This window comes from Aulonocara sp. 'chitande type north' Nkhata Bay, linkage group LG12, assembly GCF_057382095.1.
Source record: "Aulonocara sp. 'chitande type north' Nkhata Bay isolate Kocher_YH1m ecotype deep benthic linkage group LG12, A_spYH_male_GT1.1, whole genome shotgun sequence".
NCBI classification, from domain to species: domain Eukaryota; kingdom Metazoa; phylum Chordata; class Actinopteri; order Cichliformes; family Cichlidae; genus Aulonocara; species Aulonocara sp. 'chitande type north' Nkhata Bay.
Window position 1 is genome coordinate 35,003,476 of NC_141355.1, and position 21,971 is coordinate 35,025,446.

Sequence of the window (21,971 nt, forward strand, 5' to 3'; positions counted from 1 at the left end):
CAAAGTCAGTGATGTATCTCTGTCTGAATTCACTGAGCTCCTCTTCTTGTTTTCTGGCTTCCACTTGATTTTTCCTCCTCTTCTCCTCCACTTCTTCTTCTTAGTTTTCTTGCAATATTTTCCATTCTTATTCCCCTGTTCTTTTCTGAGTCTATATTCTTCTGCTCTGTTTTTTCCTGCTCAAAATTGATTGAGCTTTTTCTGCCGTACTTGCTCCTCCAGTCTCATTTGCTCATCTTGAAGGCTTTTTTCCTCCCACTCTTTTTGTTTTTTATTTGCAATTTGTATTTATTTTCCTCTTTATTGTGTTCCCATTGCTATTGTGCTCTCTTTTCCTCATCCTTTTTCTTAATAAGTTCATTCTTCTGTCTTTCTATCTCTTCTTCCTTCTCCTTCATAATCTTTTGGATTTCCTTTTGAATCTCAGACGTGTCGTAGTCACCATCAAAGGTCAAAGCAAAAAGAACAAAACTGCTTTACACTGACATATATTAACATGTCGCAATTTCTCACCAAAATTGCTATATAAATATATAAAATACCACATTTAATGCACCTGATAGCTATCAATAATGTACTTGTAGACTTTTTAAAAATTGACTTTCATGCAAGTACTCACCAGAAGAAGTATGTCAGATGTGCATGTAAATGACAGCGACCACAAGAAAAGCAATTCACATGATTCAGGGGGCTGGGCTTTGTCTTTGTATGACATTCCTATGAATCCATCACTAACTGAATAATTTAATAAGTGAAAAAGAGAAACATTTTTTTTGCAAGATATTTCAATAAAAGTTCATGAAAATTGTAAAAAGAAACATTTTTATTAAGCTTTCTTAATTTGTTTTCATGTATTCCTCAGACCTAATTTGGTAAATAAGCTACATTTCTTGATATAAATATCAAAATTACACTAAAAACAGTTATTATTGAATCTGAAATTCAAAATGAGGCTTAATTTTATAACTCAGCTTGTCCATTGGTTATTTTAAGTGATGTAAAGAACAATGCCTATAGTCTGTTTTTGATGTAAACTCAATTGCTAACATATTAAGTAGTCTCTAAACAAAAGGAACTACCTAAATCTAATTATACATTTAGGTTGTTTCTCAGTTATACTGAGTATGCAGTATAGTGCTAACCCCTAAACTGTCCACAAACTTTACCTAAAATCAGAGAAGAGAATTGTACCAGTATGATATGTTCAAAATCTGGCTTAAGTAAGTCACATTTAACACAAGTGTTCCCAACTTAAGCCTATTCCTTTCCCTGGAGACTAAAATGTACTGAAACAGTGACTGTGTTCGCCTACAGCTCTATCCGGTCGTTTTAAGTGATGACGTGACGAATCCTACTTCCGGGCCTAAAGTAGTCTGCGTTTAATATGGCTTTTGTGTTGTTAACATGTTTAATATTATGTATTTTCTTCTATTTAATCTCAAAAAGCTCCTAAAACAGTCAGTGATCACTGTTGACCTCCAAACGACTTAATCATTGGTCAAAACTAAAAGCACAGTGCCTACATTAAATCTTTTTACATATTGCTCATCCTTGTGTGTTCCATAGTGAGTGGTTTTCTTTATATGCTTACACAAGAAAAAAAATATGTCAAAGGCTGTTTTCATCTCTACTGCAAACCATTTCTTGGCAATTAGGAAATTTATATTCATCATGAGGTTTTAATGTGGGACACTGACAATGACTATGTTTATATGTAGAAACGTACATATAGAAACTTGTTTTCTTTTTCTTTTCTTTCAAAGGAAATTGCCTCCATTAAACACTCATTGATGTGATAACTTCAAATGTTGCTCACATCCAAGTAATCATCACTAAAGTGTCATCATATCAGCATATCAATGTAAAAAGTCATAAGATGGAACAGTTTTTTTCTGTGGCTCTCCTCACGTGTTCCTGGATCCACTCATTTATTTCTTCGTCGTGAGCTTTCTGTAGTTCATCAATTTGTTTTGGTTCTGGACTATACCGTTTGAGCTCGCTCATTTCTTCGTCTTGTCTCATCTTCATTAGGTCAAAGTCCTTTTGATATGCCTTGTTCCTGCGCAGCTGTTGAATCATTAAATCGTTGGTTTTTTGTTGCTTTAGTTTCATATTCTCAACTTCCCTTTCATGCTTTGCTACCACAACTGCAAAGTCAGTGGTGTATCTCTGTCTGAAGTCATTGAACTCTTCTGCTTGTTTTCTGGCTTCCTCTTGATTTTTCCTCCTCATCTCCTCCACTTGCTTTTCTAAGTTTTGTTGCAATTCTCTCCATTCTTTTTCCTCCTGTTCTTTTCTGAGTCGATCCTCTTCTTTTCTTCTGCATTCATGTTCTTTTTTTTCTTGCTCATATTCAGCTCTGAGTTTTTCCAGTCGTGCTTGCTCGTTCAGTCTCAGTTGTTCTTCTCGAAGTCGTTTTTTCTCCCACTCTTTTTGTTCGTTCTCCCAAGCCTCTATTTCTTTTTGTATTTCTTCGTTCCTTTGGTTTGCATATGTAGCTTCTTCCGGTTTGGATCTAATTTCTTTCTCTTTCTGTACCCACTGTTGTTGCTGAATTTTTTCCTTCCGTTTCCTCTCTTTTTCCTCTTCTGCTCTCTTTTCCTCCATCCTTTTCTTCTCCTCTTCCTCTTTCTTAATGAGTTCTTCCTTTTCTTGCAATGCTTTTTCTCTTGCAGCTCTTTCTTGTTGAATTTTTAGCTGTGCCTCTTGGAATTTCTTTTCATGTTCTTTCTCAAGGTCCTTCTTCTGTCTTTCTATCTCTTCTTCTTTCTTCTTCATAATCTTCTGCATTTCCTTCTGAATTGCTGCCTCTGCCTCTTTGAACATTTCTGAGGTGTAGTAGCCGCCACCATTTTTCTTCACCATTGACTCAATCTTGGCGAGCAGCTGACTGACTTGAGAGTGGTTACTTGGATCATTGTTATTAAACACATGGTATCGTCCTCCACAATCAGCTGTCAGTTTTTTTAGGAATCCTTCGCTGTCTTCTTCTATATAACTCTCAACTGTTTCATTTTTTAGGTCATCTCCTCTGGTGAATAAGATAATGATGAAGTCATTTGAATTCTTGCCAAAAAAGTTTTTGATGAGCTCCACAGTTTTTTTTTCCTCCTCTGTAAAACGACCGACCTGCAGGACGAGTAAGAACACATGAGGTCCGGGAGCCAACATTGTGACGCATTTCACGAGTTCCTGTTTAACATCATCGTTGGACAGACTTGTGTCGAATAAACCAGGTGTGTCCACCACAACAACAGGGTGCCCATTAATCTCTGTTGTTTCTTTTTGGCAGAGCTTGGTTACTGATTTCATACTGGCTTTCGAGTGGAAGCAGTCCCTTCCCAATATAGTGTTTGCAGTGGCACTTTTTCCACTTCCAGTCTTACCAATCAACACGATTCTGAGATGATTCTGAATTTCTTTTTGTGGAATCTGTCTGTTTTTCGGAATTTGTTCTTTTTTCGGAATTTGCCCTTTTTTCATATTTTTTTCAAAATGTATCTTCTTATTCAGTTCAGACATTACTTCAGGTTTCAATCCGAGCCGTGAAAGTTTTTGGCGAGGTCTTGGAATCATTGTTATTTTGAAGCCTGTTGATGCCCCACCTTTCATCTTTTCTACAGCATCCAATAACTGAGGGATCTGCTCTTGGTCATTGATGTTGAAGACAATGTATCGGCCAAAAAAGCTCTGAACAAGTTCTTGGATTTCTCTATTAGTTTTTACATAGTTAACAACATCTGGGTGTGTAGGATCTGACTCCACAGTAAAAAGAATCATGGTGTAGTTGTCAATTTGGGATCTCAGTGTATCTTTAATAGTCTTCACCTCTTTCTTGTCTTCACTGGTTGGAGGATCCAGTGGTTGAACCAAGATGAAGGCATGGACACCCTCTGGATCACAGAGGGAAATACTCTTGAATGCTTCCTTCTTTGTTTCCTCCTGAGGTTTTCCACAGAGAGCAGGCAGCTCCACCAGTGAAACCAGACGACCGCACACCGCAGCCTCATTTTTAATACACTGAGATGATTCAGATTCTACTTTTCTTTCTCCCAGGATGGCATTGGCAGCTGAAGTTTTACCAACTCTAAATCTCCCAAACAGCACCAAATTCAAAGGTTTTAGTTTTTGGCTTTGAGGTACTTCTGTACTGGCCTGAGGGTTTTCATTCTGTTCCGGGTTTAAAGGAGGAATTAAACGTGGACTTTGCAGGTTTTCCTTATCAACTCGAGGTCTGTCATACAGTTCCAAATTCAAAGAAGAGTTTAGATTAGGAATTTGAGGCTCTTCAGTTCCATGTCCAGATTCTTCTTGTGGTTCTTCTACTAGGTCAGCAGTCTCTGTAAAGTTCAAATGTCCTCCCCTGTTGTAAGCCACAATTTTTTCCATCTCTCCCATCAGTGTTTCACGATCTGAGTCACAAAAGTCTTTTTTGTCAAAGTCAAGTGTGTAATGCATCTTTCTGCAGTTCTGGATAAAATGATCTATTGCTGTATTCTTTGCTTCACCCTTTTGTGTTGTGATGACCATAGAGTAGTTAAAGGCATCACCACCAAACAAGCACAAGATAGACTTCAGAGTGCGTCTGTCATCCTCAGTGAAATCAGAAGGATTGAGTACGAGCAGGAGAACATTTGGTCCAGGGGGGCAACGGGCCACACACATCTTCATTTCAAGTTTCACTCTTTCCACAGGCAGACTGAAGAGGTCTGTGGTTTTTGCCACTGTTACAGGTATTTTTCTCCATTCTCCTTGGACTATAGATTTCTTCGGTAATGTTAGACGAATAGGATTCTTTTTCCCTGTGATGAAGTTGCTTAGTGCAGTCTTTTCATTATCATTCTTCCCAAATATGACAATCCTGAATTGAGATGCTGTAGAAAAACACAAAAAACACATTAAATGCCATATTGTTCCAATTTGCTTAGTGTCATAGTTGTCTTTTAATTTTGTGTTTTTGTCTTGCATTGATCTAGTGAAGCTGTTTAATGATAGGGGTCTTCCTGTCATACAAAAGCTTGCATTTGTTAAGTCTGTATCTGCATTTGGTGTCACTTTAAGGTTTTCATTTTTTAATTAATTGCAGCTAGTCATGAAAAGTAAGGTTGCCACCACTCTATATTGTAATAATTAGTTATTATTGATCTCGGACTCTCTTCCACAACATGTCTTTGTCCTGTCTTCCTCCACTCACCCCCACCCAGTCATGGCAGATGGCCACCCCTCCCTGAGCCAGTTCTTTTGGCAGTTTCCTTGTATTGTAAGGGAGTTTTTCCTTCCCACTGACACCCAAGTGTTTGCTCATAGCGGGTTATCTGCTTGTTTGGTTTCTCTGTTTCTCTGTCTTTACCTTACAATATAAGGCGCTATTAGGACATTGTTGTTTTAATTTAGTGCTATATAAATAAAATAAAACAGAATTGAAAAGTTCAGAGGGTTCTGGTGAAAAAAAAACAAGGATCATCAGGGGAAAAAAAGAGCTGCTAAACACAATGCGCGCACACACACACACACACACACACACACACACACACACACACACAGTAAAGTGTCTTTTGGTGGTCCAAAAATACCTGTAAGCTCACATTCCTGGTGAATGACTTTACAGTGAACTTGCTACTTGGATAATGTGTGGAATGAAAGATGTCAAAGTCTTTCAACTCTTTTGGGAAGTCTTTCAGTGTTTAATAAATATTCAAACTCATGGATCTGTTACTTAAACATCTTTAAGAGTTGCTAGCTTGTATTTACTTTCTCAAATAGCAACCATCCTGAATGCAGGGATATTTTTGGCCATCTGCTGAACTCACCACGTGCTGCCATGTTTTCACCTTTTTGACCTGGAAACTTCAGCTGGACAAAATGTTGGAATCTGTTGGGGTTAAATGAAAGCAACAACAAGGGATTAACAATGAACTTGTGACACAATATATATATATATATATATATATATATATATGTATATATATATATGTATGTGTGTGTGTGTGTGTGTGTGTGTGTGTGTGTATATATACACTCAGCAGATAAACCTTATGAAACAGGAGTGTCTACCTATGGTATTTATGGGAGTGTTTTCTACAATGAGCTTTTCAGAACCATGAACTAAAGACATTAATTTGATTAGAGTTTGAATTAGAGGTCCTTCTGTATCTGCTCACTGACTTATTAGACTCATTTAACAGGGTGTGTCTAAGGTATCTCTCCTTTTGTTCAGTGGGATGGGGCAGTTTTTTTCTTTAAATCAGCTGACTTTGTCACACAAGAAGAAGCTAACAAGTGTTTAAATAATGTAAAATGTATTCTTAGATAATACATAAAGTGTTCTGACATAAAACTATATTTCTGTGGTATCTTGGCAAATGTAATAATTAAGCATTATTACATGTATATGATGAATACAGTTCAATGAATAATCTCTGACTTAAATGGCTTCAGCATAAATAATCTAAATATCTGAATTACATTTTGAGTCGAATTACATTGACATACTTAAACATGCTGCACTGAAATTGTCCCTTTGTCAGAGCATGTGGTAATACTACTTTTGATATACCTAAGCAAAAATTCAATTAAAAGGTTGTTGTTGTTGTTTTGGTCTCTTTACAGTTTAAGGATAACCATTTGAACTCCACATACGTCCATGTATTTTAAATTTTTGTTAAATATACTTTAATGTAAGTACTCACCAGATGACTTCCTCATGGTGTCAAAGCTAATAATGAAGGTAGCACCCTAAAAGGAAAGCAGCTCACGTCCTTCACTAAGGCGGAGCTGTGCTTATTATGACAGACAGATGACTTAACCTATAACGATGACTGACAACTGTGGTACGTCAAGGAAACAGATACTGGATTTTTATGACTGTGACTTTACTTGTTCTCTCTACATTTATTTTTTCAAGTTCTTCCACAACCATAAGGCAAATGTTAGGGGCTCTAAACAAACAAAGTGTGGCAGTAAAAACTAGTATAACCTGTCCACAGGAGGATGTTCATAACTTTAGCCCACGTGAAATGAGAATGAAATGTTGGGATTAAATCTGAAGCATGCAAACAGTCAAGATATGATGCTGCTGTTGTGAAACTATTTCTAAAAGCACAGCTTCAAATGGGTAAAAAATTACTGATACTGAAGCTGAGACTTCATACACCAATTTATATTTAATTAGTAGAAACCTAAACAGGTTGCCATATACAATTAATTTGGGTCAGAGGGCCCGGTGGCGCCAGTGTCCGGCAGCCTCGCCTCTGTCAGTGCGCCCCAGGGTGGCTGTGGCTACAATGTAGCTTGCCATCACCAGTGTGTGAATGTGTGTGTGAATGGGTGAATGACTGAATGTAGTGTAAAGCACTTTGGGGTCCTTAGGGACTAAATAAAGCGCTATACAAATGCAGGCAGGCCATTTATCTGTGTGTAACTGGAACAAAATAATAATCCCATGTATCCCAAGTATGCACTCATATTGTACCAGTTTTTTGAGTGTACTTCAGTTCAAATAAAAGAGTTTTAAGGGTTTAACCCTTCCCACTGACCTAAGGTATTTTATTATTATCCATTAAAGATATATATCAAAATGCATTTGAAACACAGACTCGTCTTCCTGGGTGTCACTGTCAGTGATTTGTAGGTTTCTGCAGCATGTCGTTAGTTGTTGGACTTGTTCTCAGCATTTCCTGTTGGCTTACAGAAATTTTGCACCAAAGCAAAAAAAGAAAAAAAATATGCATGTTCAGGTGACATTTCCCGTTTGCTAGTGACATCTGTCATGATTTGTTTTGTTTCGATTTTGACTCAACAAGTAAAGTGGTGTGGTTACCTGAAGGAAAAACAAACTTTGGCAGCACCCAACCTGCCCCCCCCCCCCCCCCCCCCCCCTCTCTCTCTCTCTCTTCAGTAATGACGCCTGAAACATGAAACACCTTGTCAAACTATGCACCTGCCCAACCCTTTCCTTTCAATCTGACAATGTTCTGCGTTATCAGAAAGGAAAGAAGTGGTGGAATGTAACATAGTACTTTTTTCTTCTTTTAGTCTCCTACAGTTAGTTATTATTTAGGTATAAGATCATATTCATCCATTAATGTCTGCTAATAAATCTGCTAATAAATTATTTTTCTTTGTGATACACAAACCTACCTGGCAGTATATAAAGTTATTGTGCAGTAAAAATATACAAGGATGCAGTAAAACTCTGACCTACTGTAATGAAGAGCCAATTGGAGTCTCAAAAGTCTCAAACTAGACTCTCATGTTTATTTAGACTTTAGTTTGATTCCATTCACATAATTTATAATACAAGTCAATGCAAACTAAAGAATAGGTGGTCCTACAGGTCAGTCACCTTTTATTAGTTTATTTCAATATGTTCACTTCTGTAAAGATTTTTTTTTCTCAATCAGTCAAGCTTAATTTGTGTAGCATATTCTATTGAGATTTAAAGTGAAGATTTACATATGAATAATAAGCTGATAATAACAGACAACAAAACAAGCAACCAGAACATTTATAAGGAGTGTGCCAAAAAGAAGAGGTCAGTGTAATAACACACTGAAGTAAAGTTTGTATGTTGACAGTCAACAGAGCTGACACACATACATGTTCCGTCCTCGTCGTAGCTGTCCTTTGGTGCAGAGCTCAACTAGAAACACCAGCTAAAAAGTAAAATCAATAATCACAAAGTGGTTTTCTGTGCAGCACCATTACTTATTTATTTTCACCTCTTTATGACCAATTTAACAAAGTGACCGGTAGCAATCTCCAGCTGATTGGCACTGCAGTGTAAGACATGCTTTCTCTGCCAGTGTGGTGATTGGACGATCTGATATCCTCGTGTTGGTGCTGTTCCCTCGTCATCATAAATAATGTTGTTCCGGGTTCAAAATTGCAAGTGACCAATCACCTTCTCCTGAGGTCATCCGCGACCTTGAAAAAAACGAGAAGAGAAGAGAAACCGCCTCTGTAAGGACAATATGTATAATGCTTACCGTTTATTGAAGAAAAGTATCCTGAAATGCAAAGAATTCAAGTTCCTGGATCGGCGGACAGAAGCGGTTTCTCTTCTCGCAAGTGAAGTAGATTTTTCAAAGGCACAAAAGGGCGACGTCACAACAATGTGATTGGTCACTTGCAATGTTGAACATGGAACAACATTTATTATGATGATGTGGAAACAACACCAACAGGAAGATATCAGATCGTCCATGGTGATTAATAACATGAATATAAGAGAAAATATGAGAAAATAAGAACAATATTTTTTTTTTCAAAAGTGTTGTTGCAGTCTTTGCCTATTTTTGTACATAAATTTATCACCGGAGTGACAATTTTCAAGAATAAAAGGCTCCCTGTGAAATAAAAATAAATGTGCTTTGTCAGCAATTCTGCATCTTCCTTTTCCAATTGTCTTTTAAAAAAAAGAATACATATATATTAACAGAGTAAATGCTTTTTAGTAAACTTCATTTGACCTGTGTCGAATGGCAAAAAAGAAAAGAAATCCAAAAATGTCTACAAAGTGAAACTTGCCACCCTGGCTGTCTTTTACAGCTACTCTGACCTGCATGTGCAAAACCCATTAGCTATGGTGATCACTTTATTTATTCAGACTTTACATATAATACATCTAACGCTGAAAAACTGAACAACACTGAAACGCAAAACTTCTCATAAAATGCTACAAGCGCTATTTTGTGTGGCTTTCTTCACATGTTCCTGAATCCACTCATTTATCTCCTCTTGATGCGCTTTTTTCAGCTCATCAATTTGCTTGTTTAGCTGCTCTTTACTGTCAAAGTGCAAACTTGATAATTTTAGGTTAGTCATTTGAATTTGTTGTCTTTTCTGCAGCTTGTCGAAGTCTTTGTCATAGGCCTTTTTTCTCCTGAGCTGCATTATCATGAAGTCATTTTGGTTTTGTTGACTCTGCCTCAAATCTTCTGTTTCATTTCTATATTTTTCCATCTCAGCTGATAAATCCTGGTTAAATCTCTGTCTGAATTCATTGCATTCTTCAGCTTGTTTTCTGGCCTCCTCTTCATGTTTCCTCATCATTTCTCCCAGTTCCTTCCTATAGTTTTCTTTCAGTTGTCTTTCCTCTTGTTCTCTTCCGATTCGTTCCTCTTGTCTTCTTTTGATTTCATATCTCTCTAGTTCCTGCATAGCTTCCTCTCTGAGCTTTTTAAGTTGTCTCTGTTCCTCCCAAAATCTCTCTTCCTCCTCTAAACATTGTTTATCCCACCATGCTCTTCTTTCCTCTTCCCAAGCCTTTCTTTCTTTTCTTATTATTTCTCTGTTCTGTAATAAAATCCCATCAGGAATCACTCGTCTTTGTATTTCTTTCTGCAGAGCTTCATCTTCTTTATCCCACTTATAAATTTGGTCCTTCTCCTCCAATTTCTTAGTCCTTTGTTCTTCTTCTCTCTTTTTTCTTTCTCTATTCATATTTTCCTGTTGGTTCTTAATGCAACCCTCCATTTTTTTGGCTACCTGGGCTTGGTTTGCTTTTATTTCTTCTTCAAATTTGGCTGTTAGGTGTGTTAACTTGTTCCTCTTCACTTGCATTTCCTCCTCATATTTTCTTATAAGATCCCTCTTTTCACTCTCTATCTTTCTTGCTTTGTCTTTCATGATCTTCTGCATTTCCATCTGTATTGCTGCCTCTGCTTCTTGAAACATTTCTGAGGTGTAGTAGCCACCACCATTCTTCCTCACCATCATTTCAATTTTGGTCAGAAGGTGACTGACTTGAGAACGATTGTTATGATCATTGTTATTGAAGACATGGTATCGCCCTTCACAATCAGCTGACAGTTGTTTTAGGAATCCTTCGCTGTCTTCTTTTATATAACTCTCAAATGTTTGACCTCGAAGATCATCTCCTCTGGTGAATATGACAATAATGAAATCCTTTGTCTTCTTACCGAAAAAGTTTTGGATGAGCTCCACGGTATCTTTTTCTTCCTTTGTAAAGCGACCAATCTGCACCACCAGTAAGAACACATGAGGTCCAGGAGCCAGTAAGCTGATACATTTAACAAGCTCTTGTTCAACTTCTTTATTGGACAAAATCGTGTCAAACAAGCCGGGCGTGTCAACCACAACGACAGGGCGCCCGTCAATCACTCCTGTTTCTTTCTGACAAACACTTGTCACAGACTTCAGACAGACTTTTGAATAAAAGCACTGTTTGCCCAGCATGGTGTTTCCAGTGGCACTCTTCCCAGAACCAGTTTTCCCAATCAGCACCATCCTGAGAGGCTCTCTGCTTTGCACCATCCTAATAGGTGGTGTCCAGCGATGTCTATAATTTTCTGGCTTTAAAAGGGATACATGTCTTGAAACTGGTTTCAGTGGAGGTTTTGGAAACATATCTTTTGTGAAGCTTCTGCAACCGACAGTTCTCATTGTTTCCACAGTACGCAACAAATCAGCGACTTGATGCTTATCCTTTATGTCAAAAACGATGTGTTGTTTACCGCAGCGCCTATAGAGCTCTTGGATGTCTTTGTTGTCTATTAGAATCTTCTCCACTGCTGAAGACTGGTCAAGATTTGGATTTTCAACAATAAAAAGCAAGACAGTGAACTTATCGATCACACTCTTGAAAGTATTCTTGATGGCTTCCAGTTCTTTCTTATCTTCATCAGTAGGATGGTCCAGTGGAAGGACCAGCATGAAGGCATGGACACCCTCAGGTTCACAGAGGTCGACACACTTGCACGATTCATTCATCGCCGTCTCTTTAGGTTTTCCGTGCAAAGTAGGCAGCTCCAGCACAGAAACACGACGGCCACAAACCTCTGCCTGGTGTTTGGTCAACTCTGATGAGCTCTTAGATGGAATACATTTTCTTTGTCCCAGAATGGCATTAACAGCTGAAGTTTTCAAGCTTTCATTTCTCCCGCACAGAATCAGGTTTAGAGGGGATTTTGTAGTTGTAGGCACCACAATGGGATCAGCGTCTTCAGTAAAAGTTAAATACCCCCTGTTATCACTTACTATTTTCTCCATTTGTTTCATCAGTTCTTGAAGATCGTGTTCAAGAAAATATTTTTCATCAAGCCTGATTTTGTGCTGTCTTTGTCTGCAGTCTTGGACGAGTTGGTTCACTGAGGAATTCCCTCCCCTGTCATTACATGTTGTGATGACCAATGAGTGTTTAAAAGCATCTCGTCCAAAGAAACTCACGATGAACTTCATTTTTTGTCTATCGTCCTCGGTGAAATCCAAAGGATTTACTAGGAGCAACAGAACATTTGGTCCAGGTTGGCAGTGTGCGATACACATTTTTATCTCATATCGCACTCTTTCTGCAGGCACAATGAAGATATTTGATGTTTTCAATAAAGTGAATGGAGTTCTCCTCCACTCTCCTTTAATTTCAGTAAACTGCTTGTTTTTCTTTTGATAAGGACAGTCATATCTTTCACTGATGAAAGTGCTCAGCGTTGTCTTATCGTCATTGTTTTTTCCAAGAATCACAATTCTGAGTTCAGATACTGTAAAAGACAAAAACAGAGGACAAAAAAAAGAAAACAAAGGCATTACATATTGCTGCAATTTTATGACAGGAAATTATCAACCCTTCTCTATTAATATCAAGATTAGAACAGGATTGCTATTATCCCAGGAAAGAGTAATGCTTTGTGCGCTGCAGAATACACTATTGTAGATCATTTGTCTGCTCTTTATTCAGTTTAATTCAATTTGATTTTGTTGATTAGGCGCCAAATCAAAACAGTTGTCTCCTCAAGGAACTTCATATTATACGGTAAAGAAAAGCCCAAGAATGACATGAACCTCTTGTCGTATTTTATGGTAACACAGGCCAAGGTTAGAGGTGTACATTTTCTCGATTTTCTCTCCAACTCACAGGTGTGTGTGTGTGTGTGTGTGTGTGTGTGTGTGTGTGTGTGTGTGTGTGTGTGTGTGCTGCCTTTATTCTTCTTTATGTGACCTATATTATTCTTGCACACAAACATCATCTGGACCTACCAGTTGCCATCTTGTGCAAACAAAACTCCACCACACAGAAGTTCAGTTCAGTGTCTGTTAAATTTGAAAAAATTAAATACAATTATGAAGAGTTCAGTTCAGATTAAAAGCAAAATTAATTCATTGTTTCATTACTGCAAACAATATAGCTAAAATATTTTTCTACTAGAAGCACAAATGTTCAGAAGTGAATGTTAGTATAAGGAGAAGAATTCGTTTCTCCAAAAAATCATAAACTGTTTCATAAACAAATGTATTTAAGGATAAGATGTTCACATGTTTAACCATTCAAGATTCTTTTGTGTGACAGTTGGAGGCTGGTGAATGTATAGAATTTAAACATAGATGTCGCCAAATATAGAATGGCATTATTCACCTGACCAGTATAGGAATAGTGAATAATAGTAGCCAAAGTATCAAGTACCATGCACCAAGCCATACTATAAAATACAATAAACATATAACTTAAAAAATGGTAAATGGCCTGTATTTATATAGCGCTTTACTAGTCCCTAAGGATCCCAAAGCGCGTTACACATCCAGTCATTCACCAGTTCACACACACATTCACACACTGGTGATGGCAAGCTACATTGAACACATACATGAAATAATTCAAAATCATTACACTCAACAAGTGCACGAGTATCAACATTTTTAGTTTCTGCAAACTTTAACTTGACAGAAGTTGTGATAACAAACAAATATTTAATTTATAATTCAGACAAAAATTCTGAATTACAGCTTTCGTGCTGAATACTGATTTTGCTTTGCAAAGTAAAAATCTGCTGCACTTACCTGAGGCTGTGGTATATTTTACTGGAACATCATTCTGTCATATTTTTGGTTGAAGTCACCGTCATGTCGGTTTGTCTGTTTTTAAGGAAACCAGGATGAACATAGTATATGTTGAAAATAATGAAAAAAGAAACAACCTTTTTTCTATTAGAATTTTACTAAAGTTTCATGTTTGATAATGCTAAATTTGCAAAAATATTCAAAAATTTACAAATATGCATTACATTTGTAAATAGTGCTTAAAGGTCTTACTAATCTATGAACTAACCCCTCTGTAGAAATAGAATATAGACAGAAATACAAACTGGATTTACAAATGTATTTTCCAGAGTTTTGTACATTTCTATTGGAAAATAATCATTACTTCTAAACATGCTAATGACATCACCATAGACCTATGTAAGTTACGTTGTTTTTTTGTCACTAAATATGCAGCAGGTATTTATTTGACCCCACTTAAGTGCTTTACCACACACTTTCTTTCCAGTTGTTGAAAGTTACGAATGACTAAACAAGATTTGGATTGCAGATATACACAAACAATATGCATTTAAACACACAGATATTCTGTTTTATACTTACCAGATACCAGATAGGAGAGCTGCTTCAAAACAGAATAATGTCAAGGAAGAGTTTGTGTGAGACCTAAACGGCAGGATACATGCACTGACAAACGCCTGCCAAATTCCAAAAAGTATGAAATGTTTTCATTGTTCAGCCTGACAACAGAAACCTGACACCCTGCAGGGTTCCCATCAGCCACTCAGTTTCAATTATGTTTACAGCAATACATTCTATTATCTAATACTTTACTGACACAGTATTATAAAGAGCCTTGGGTCAGGTGACTAAAACATCTTCCTGATAGATTCAAAAGTCTAATGCTAACGTGCAATTATGCTAACAGCTGTGACGGGGAACTGAAAATACATGTAGTGAAAGTTGTAAATTTAACATGTCTACTGTATGTTATAAGAAAGTCTTGCCATTGAGGAGAAATCCTGAAAAGACACTTATTTGGACATCTGTTTTAAAGCATTATCTAAAATAACTTTAACTTGATCTTGGTCATGAAAATCTAAACACTTTGTGTGCAGAATTACCAGTCAAATCTAATTTCTACTGGGTATTATTCTTCTACCACCAGTGTTGCTCTTTCAGAAAAGTCATGTATAATTGAGCACCATGCCTGTCTCTTAAAATGTCTCTGTTTATAGTAATATATTGGGTTTAGCTAGATTCCCATCAGAAAAACTAGACTGAAGTGAAACTCCAACTTTAGGGCCCTCCCATTAAAAACACAGCAGAGTCTAAAATTACCTTAATGGGCTTGCATGGTGCAGGGCTGGAAAAACTGGTAATACTGATCCAAGCTAAGACACATCCACATTATCAAACTACACATTTAATAACCTCTATCTATTTTTAAAAAAAGGTGTGTCAGGACATGAGTTCACTTCCCTGTTGAGTTCCTGGAGATGCTTTCAAATGATCCTCTTCTAAGACAAACAGGCTTTTATCTGAAAAGACTGATGAGGCAACAGAGCAGGATTCCTGCATTTATGTTCGTGCTCGAGATTCTCAAGTTACAAGTCGGTCTTTGATCCTTTAGACTCAGTCTGAAGTCATGACTTTATGACATTTTGTCAGCTCGAATGGTTTAACACATTCAAGCAAATGAAGACACATACGCACTCCTTGTGAGGTGTTGGAGTTGTGTGATTTATAATCCTGAACCGCGCACATGGACGGGCATGTGTTATTATTGAAAACCTGATTATAAAGCTTTTACCTTTGCTTTCTATGAAAACAGACAACAGAAGAAGATCAGACGCTTGACGACGCTGCCCCACTGATCTGCCAGACGAATCGTTTTGAACTCTGTCGGCTGCTGTAAGGCAGCAGGGGGTTTTATTTTTCATACCGCAGCCTGTTGGGCGTGTTTGATTTATAACACAGCCCCACCTGAAAGTAGTGGCATGTGTTCAATACGCATGTTTTCAATACATACATTTGTTTTAATGCATACAAGCTTCTGCATATTTGTGCACCCCTCTTTCTCCTTTTTTTCCGGGGAGGTCATTGGGTGTGTTTGATTTATAACCCAGTCCCTCCTAGCTGTGTTTTCACATGGATCCAAAAACACCTTACTCCTGTCACTGTGTGGAAAGAATTAATAAAACACACACATTCTTAAACGCAGATCTTCAGGACTTGTCTGGCTTCATTAACTCCTCTCTGACATTATAACACATTACAAGAGGGAAATGCCTCATTCCTGTTATCATAGTCATGAACATTTACATAAGCAGATCTTTTAGTACTCACGTAACCTGGAAGGTCCATTTCAGTCCCTCAGTGTCAGTTGATAATAGCAATTATCTGCAATAGTTTGCCAGGACTTCACGGTAGACAATGGGAAAGGTGTGCACTGTTAATAAACCGAAGTGAATTTAATTAGTGTAGTCCTATAAAAATCTTTCTAAACACACATCTTGCCACTTGATAGGCGTCTTTGAAATACTCACTTAGTAGTATTTGTATTTTATTTTGTTTTTTACAAATTAGACTACTACAGCTGTGTCTTTGGGGGGCGGAGCCAGGGTCATTATCAACTACTATTAAACCAAAATAAAGTATTGCTGTGCTGAGTGTTATCATGCATTCAAATTGTGCAACTTTTGCAGGAATGCATGGTGATCATGGGAGCTCTAGATGTTATTGTTGCCATCAGTGTGTTTCAGTATCTTATGTTGTAAAAATCATATAAATCTTTTAAACTGATGAATCTGAGAGGAAGACCATTTTAAAGAGATTTATGATGCTTCTGTTTTCTGTTATTTTTGTCTCCCCCAATGTTAAGTGCAAATGTAACTCATATTTCTGTATTTCTAAGTCCTCCTTTTAATTTGTTTGTCTCTATGTTTGATTTTTACATTTTCTTCCATTTCCTCCCTTGTTAGTTTTATGTTTCGTAACTTAATTAATTAAGCATAATGTCACTGGCTGACTCCCACCTCCCTCTCCTGTCTGTCTGATTTTGCTTTGTATCATCTTTAACTTTTGTGTGTGTTTTTCTGCTTTAACGTTTGTCCTCCTTAAATTCTCCAACTCTCACTGTTTGTTCAACCCTTTCTTCCCCAGAGAGTCACTTGACCAGAAAAAATAAAGTTGCCTAAATTCTGATTGTATATCTTTCTATAGATACTTTCAGGAGAACTGATGTCTCCTTGAAGATACAAAATCAATCTAAAATAAATAAATACATTATTAGTATTGAGTGTTTCTTGGATGAGCAGGTTCAGTGTTGAGGTGTTTTTGAAACATCAAGTCAAATTTTATTAATTGAACATTTCTTATACTGAGGAACTTGGTGCACTTCGAATGGAAATTTAAAAAAAGAAAAAGGAGTTATGGTTTGTATTAAATGTAATTTGATTTCACTTTAAGTGGTTGTCACAAGCTGTTTGCACAGACTAGGTTTTCTGGCTCAAAGGCACTTTGGCAAAAAAAAAACAAAAAACAAGGGAGTCGTGAGGGAGTTGAACCTGTGACCTCTGTTACAATCTGGTCTGTCTGACACTGTACGGCCCCGGTGGGAGAAAAACATGTGGGAAAGTGTTTTAAAATAGTCTGGGTATGAAAATGTGGTTTTGAATGTGGATTTCGCTCATGTTGTTACAAAGATGTTTTTGGGTGGATGAGGTGTTTGTTTTAGCGGTGGTGTGACCCGGGAACCGACAGCCCAGTGGCTGCATGTTTGAACAATATAATGGTGATTAGTTGGTCTGAACAGAGTGAGAGACACCAGATATTTCCCATAAATCATTCGGATTTGGTCCGATGTGAAATTAAGCTGTTATCAGATGGGAAGCTTTTGTAAAATCAGACCTGGAAAGAGTCACCAACCACCTCACACCATCTTGTTTCCAGGACTGTTTTTATCCGAAGTAGGGTTTAAGGACAGTTTGTTCAACATTTTCATCAAAGTTGTTATCCACACATCTATAAATCAGGCATGCGCTTATCTTCGATGTCTTTTCTTTATTGTTTTAGAGAGCTTTGGTGCTGCTTCACTTCTAGGTAAAGAGTAAAATTACATGGCTCCTTGCAGGGAAAATTAAGTTATTTCCTTCCAGAAGTCCAGCGGTCTGTACCTATAAAAGAGAAATATGTTTAAGATGTGCTTTACACTTAATGGTCTGTGGCTGTCTCTGTATGTTTTTATATATAAACCTCTGCAGTCTATATAAACCTCTCCTCAGGGTGGGTTCCTCTTAGCCAGGTACATACAATGGCCTTCACTCTCCAGAGTCAGCACACAGTTAATGCTAGAGTCACACCACTGCTTGAAGACTTCTGCACAACCAAAGTTATGGAAAGGTCTGCGACCACATCTTTAAAGATACTTTGGTGTGTCAAGGTGGTGATAAACTGTGATAAGACAGCATCAGTCTGCTATCACGTTGTGACTACATGTGGTCAAGTTGGCAGTTACGTCCAATCTGTTTGTGATGATATTGTGATTAACCGGGAAAAATGACAAACCTGTTGCTGTCCACACACACAGAAATTTACTCTGAATGATCACATTCGGATTCCAGCCACGTTTTAAGGCAGAAATCTAAACATTCTGCCATATATATACTGATGTTGCTTTTGCAAGAAGTCATGGATTTAACCGCACCCTTTGTTGAAACCTGTGTTCAGCAACCTATAGGACGTTGGAGGTCGCTTGAGTCCCATATTGCAAAGAGACACACTGCAGATAAGCTGTGCTCTATGGTGCAGAAAAACACGTATAGATTGCCAGCAATCACTGCAAAGATTTTTTTCAATGTTAAAATTATATTAATTTAAAAAAATCAGTGAATAAAAAGTCTGTAGAAACAATACTCAACTTGAGAAAAATGATGAGACACCTCAGACTCGACTCGAAGTAAACAGCAATAGGCGAGTCTTTGTGGACTTTGTGTAATTGCAGACTATTCCAGAGGCTTTGGCAATAACAGAAAGCCTGCACGCCTTTAGTTTTTATATGTGAGGTTGGGACAGAGAGGAGCTGCTGGGAGGACGACCTCAGTGACCTGATCTGTAACCTGTAGGGCGCCGATCCACAGAGGGATAGATTAACATTAATGCTTTTCACTTTTGTTCAGCATTATTACTCTGAAAGTTTTTTGTTTGCTTGTTTGTTTTTTTTAACTGAACCACTATTGACCTCAATATTCTAATGCATATAATGTGGATATGTGTGTTCATTTGCATATAGTTTGGTGTGTTTTTTGTGTGTTCATAACTTTAAAGTTTTTATAGTTTTATTTGTTCGTAGTTATTTTTCTAAATTGTAATTTTCTTGCAAAGCTCAATTATATATTTTTGAAACATCACACTTTATCCACAAATCAGTTCTCAGGTTTGCCAATGAATGAATTTGTTTATATATCAAAATGGTTGCATTTATCTATTTAGTGTTTATTTCTTAACTTCGATTCAGCTAGAGAATATTTTGGTTTTCCTTCAGCTCTTCTCAAGTAAAACACCTTATTTTTTCAGGATGAATGCCTGAATTATGCACTCCCTGCAACTCCCAAGAAATATCACTACATGTTGGGATAAATAAATAAATAAACTGCACTAAATGTCTACCCTGCATTGTAATTTAAAAGTGACAACATGACCTGAGAGAGTGGTGAAGTTTACTTTTGATGCACTTTTCAAACTAAACATGCCTGTGTCTGTATTGTAGATCCTGCATCTTCTACAGAGCATGTATGGATATCCCCAGAGGAACAGAGCTGCTGGTTTGGTACAACGACTCCTACACCTCGTTCTTCGGTATCCCGCTGCAGTGCATCGCCCAGGATGAAAACTGTGAGAAAATGTCTCAATAATCTAAGTTGACCTGTCTAGTGTATGTATATGTACATATACGTATAGTGAGATTGATAAACATTTTTTTAAAATAAGCCTTAAATTTAGGCAAACGAAACAAAAAGACATTTACTGAATGTGTTTTTCTGTCCAAACTTTGTTAGGTCACACCTTCCAAATTTGTTGAAGTACAACATTATTTACATAGTTAAGAAAATGTGTTTAAAGGTCATCTGTTTCCTAGGAAGCAATAGGTTCACCTTCTTCAGCTGCCCTATGTTAAACTGAAGCACTAAAAATGGACTCAGATGTAAATTTGACTATGATATCTAAATGTCTGACACGTCCAAACATAAGCCAAACCTCTGCCCTGAAAACTGGCCTGCCTGCATTTAAAATCAGCTGTTTTCTTTGGCCATTCCTTAGCTTTTATTACTGACAGTATTTAAACTGGAGGAAATCTTTTGGCCTGCCACAAAAACAATGATACAAATGCATTTTCTTTAAAAAAAAAAAAAAAAGAAAGAAAAAAAAAAAAGGGGATTTATTTGTCTGAAAAACCAAGCCAGCCAAAACAGGACTGGGGCAGGTCTTTTATTTGCTAAAATGTGGCCACACTGTGGGTTAGTGTTGACACACTTGCCTATTTTCCTGTCCTTAAGTCAAATGAAACTAAGGATGTTTTCCATCAAGACTTCTCATTGTTTTCTTCTTTGAAAACCCACACGTTTCTAAAGCTCTCTCTACTCCAGAGCAGGTTGGGTTCAACGAGCAGTGTGTAGGGACGGTACTTTGCTCAGGGGTACCTCAGGGTAGCCGTTCAGTAGAGTCGAACCCACGACCTTCAGTCAGGCAGGGGCTCTGACTGATCTGCACCTACGCAACAACTACTTCAAACCACTTGGCGAGTAGCAGTGAAACTGAGAAAAGTGGAAGAGTGGTCTCCCAAAATGGCGGGTGTTTGCCTTCAGAGTAAAGGTTATATATTGTAATTTAAATATACTTGTTGTCCAAATCTTGTGTTTTTAGCAGCAGCAGAACACCATTTTATCAAAAGTTCACCTCTCCCCCATGAGATAAGAAAACGCTGTGAGGAATTTTTGCACAAAAACATGAGAACCAGGACGAGTTGAGAACCTGTTCCACATAGTCCACTCTTTCGTAATTGTCTGTCTCCAAGCTTATCAGTGTTTTTTATCAGTGTAGGTGTTTCCCTGAACGCTGAACATTGCAAAACAATGATGTTAAACTCATACCAAAGGAGCTGTTGCACACCTTTTCAGGATTTTTTTTTTGTTAGAACTGTGAAAAATCCCCTCTCCCTGACAGTGTTATGAAGAAATCCTTACCATCCATTTTTATAGGTTTTATTCACTCAAAGCACAGGTGCATGTATTAATATTATCGCCATATTATCAGGAAAAAGCATAAATATTGTTACAGTATTGGGTTTTTGTCATCGTTTCAGTATCTTTTGGATCATTCCCCCCTAGGCGCTATCCTTTTGAACTCATTGGAACAGATGTTTATCAAGAAGGTAACAGTGACTCAGATCCTTTACTGTATGCAAGAGTCATGCTTACTGGTATGTAGTTAGTCCACAAATGCCCATTGTGGGCCAGGAAAAACCCTGCTGAATCATATTCAAGCCTCGTTTCTGTTTCTACAGATCTACTTTTCCTATAAACGCACGAAACTGCTCAGGAATTAATACGAGAATTGATCAAAGAGCAAAATCGACGATTATAATAAAGTCAAGAAAAACTTCAACACCCATCCCTATTTTATAGGTGCTTTTTTTGGGCAAATACTAGCCAGTTATTTCATGCATTTTACTAAAATACTTAAAAGGTGAAATTAAAAATAATGCATAGGCAGCTTAGGTCTTTGTAAACACAAGTAATGCAACTGTGTGCGTTTGCAGTTTGCTGCCACAGTCCCGCCATGATGAACGATGGCATGTAAAAGACTTGTTCCATCTGTAAAACCAGTTTGTGGCTAAACGTCTCTAATTTGCAATCAGCAGCACGATCTCATTTCACTGCGACTCTGTGAAAGAAGAGCCTCTAATTCAATTCAATTCAATTTAGATTCCACAGATTAAACATCTTTTTTCATGTTTGGTTTTTTATGGGGTTTTTTGGTCAAAGTTTGTTTTTATCCCCCTGCAGGGGCTTGCTCTGTCAAATCCACAGGAGAAAAAAATGTTTAAATGGAACAGATATAAACAGGCTGACTGAGCAGAAAACTGGAGGAGATGTAAACAAAAACAAATTAGTGACAGAGAAAAAGAGAGAATGGAT

The 21,971-nt window shown here is 37.4% G+C and overlaps 3 protein-coding genes across 3 annotated transcripts in view; 1 reads left to right on the forward strand and 2 right to left on the reverse strand.

Annotated features, from left to right (window-relative positions):
• prdm6 (PR domain containing 6) overlaps positions 1–21,971 on the forward strand; it is a 125,792-nt gene that overhangs the window by 66,729 nt on the left and 37,092 nt on the right. Inside the window, exon 5 of the mRNA XM_086315353.1 lies at positions 19,544–19,668. Within this exon, the coding sequence (XP_086171479.1) occupies positions 19,544–19,668 (125 nt within the window). The remainder of the gene's footprint in view (positions 1–19,543; positions 19,669–21,971) is intronic.
• LOC147317931 (GTPase IMAP family member 8-like) lies at positions 1,737–6,748 on the reverse strand. Its single transcript, XM_086315350.1, has 3 exons — positions 6,690–6,748; positions 5,811–5,872; positions 1,737–4,874 (listed from the first exon to the last, which is right to left on the reverse strand). Exons 2-3 carry the CDS (start codon positions 5,821–5,823, stop codon positions 1,870–1,872), a joined length of 3,018 nt encoding a protein of 1,005 aa, XP_086171476.1. The 5' UTR covers positions 5,824–5,872; positions 6,690–6,748; the 3' UTR covers positions 1,737–1,869.
• On the reverse strand, positions 8,410–14,547 carry LOC147317932 (GTPase IMAP family member 8-like). The gene is made up of 4 exons (XM_086312997.1): positions 14,377–14,547; positions 13,795–13,869; positions 12,997–13,050; positions 8,410–12,500 (listed from the first exon to the last, which is right to left on the reverse strand). The coding sequence occupies exons 3-4, from the start codon at positions 13,004–13,006 to the stop codon at positions 9,667–9,669; spliced, it is 2,844 nt and encodes a 947-aa protein (XP_086169123.1). The 5' UTR covers positions 13,007–13,050; positions 13,795–13,869; positions 14,377–14,547; the 3' UTR covers positions 8,410–9,666.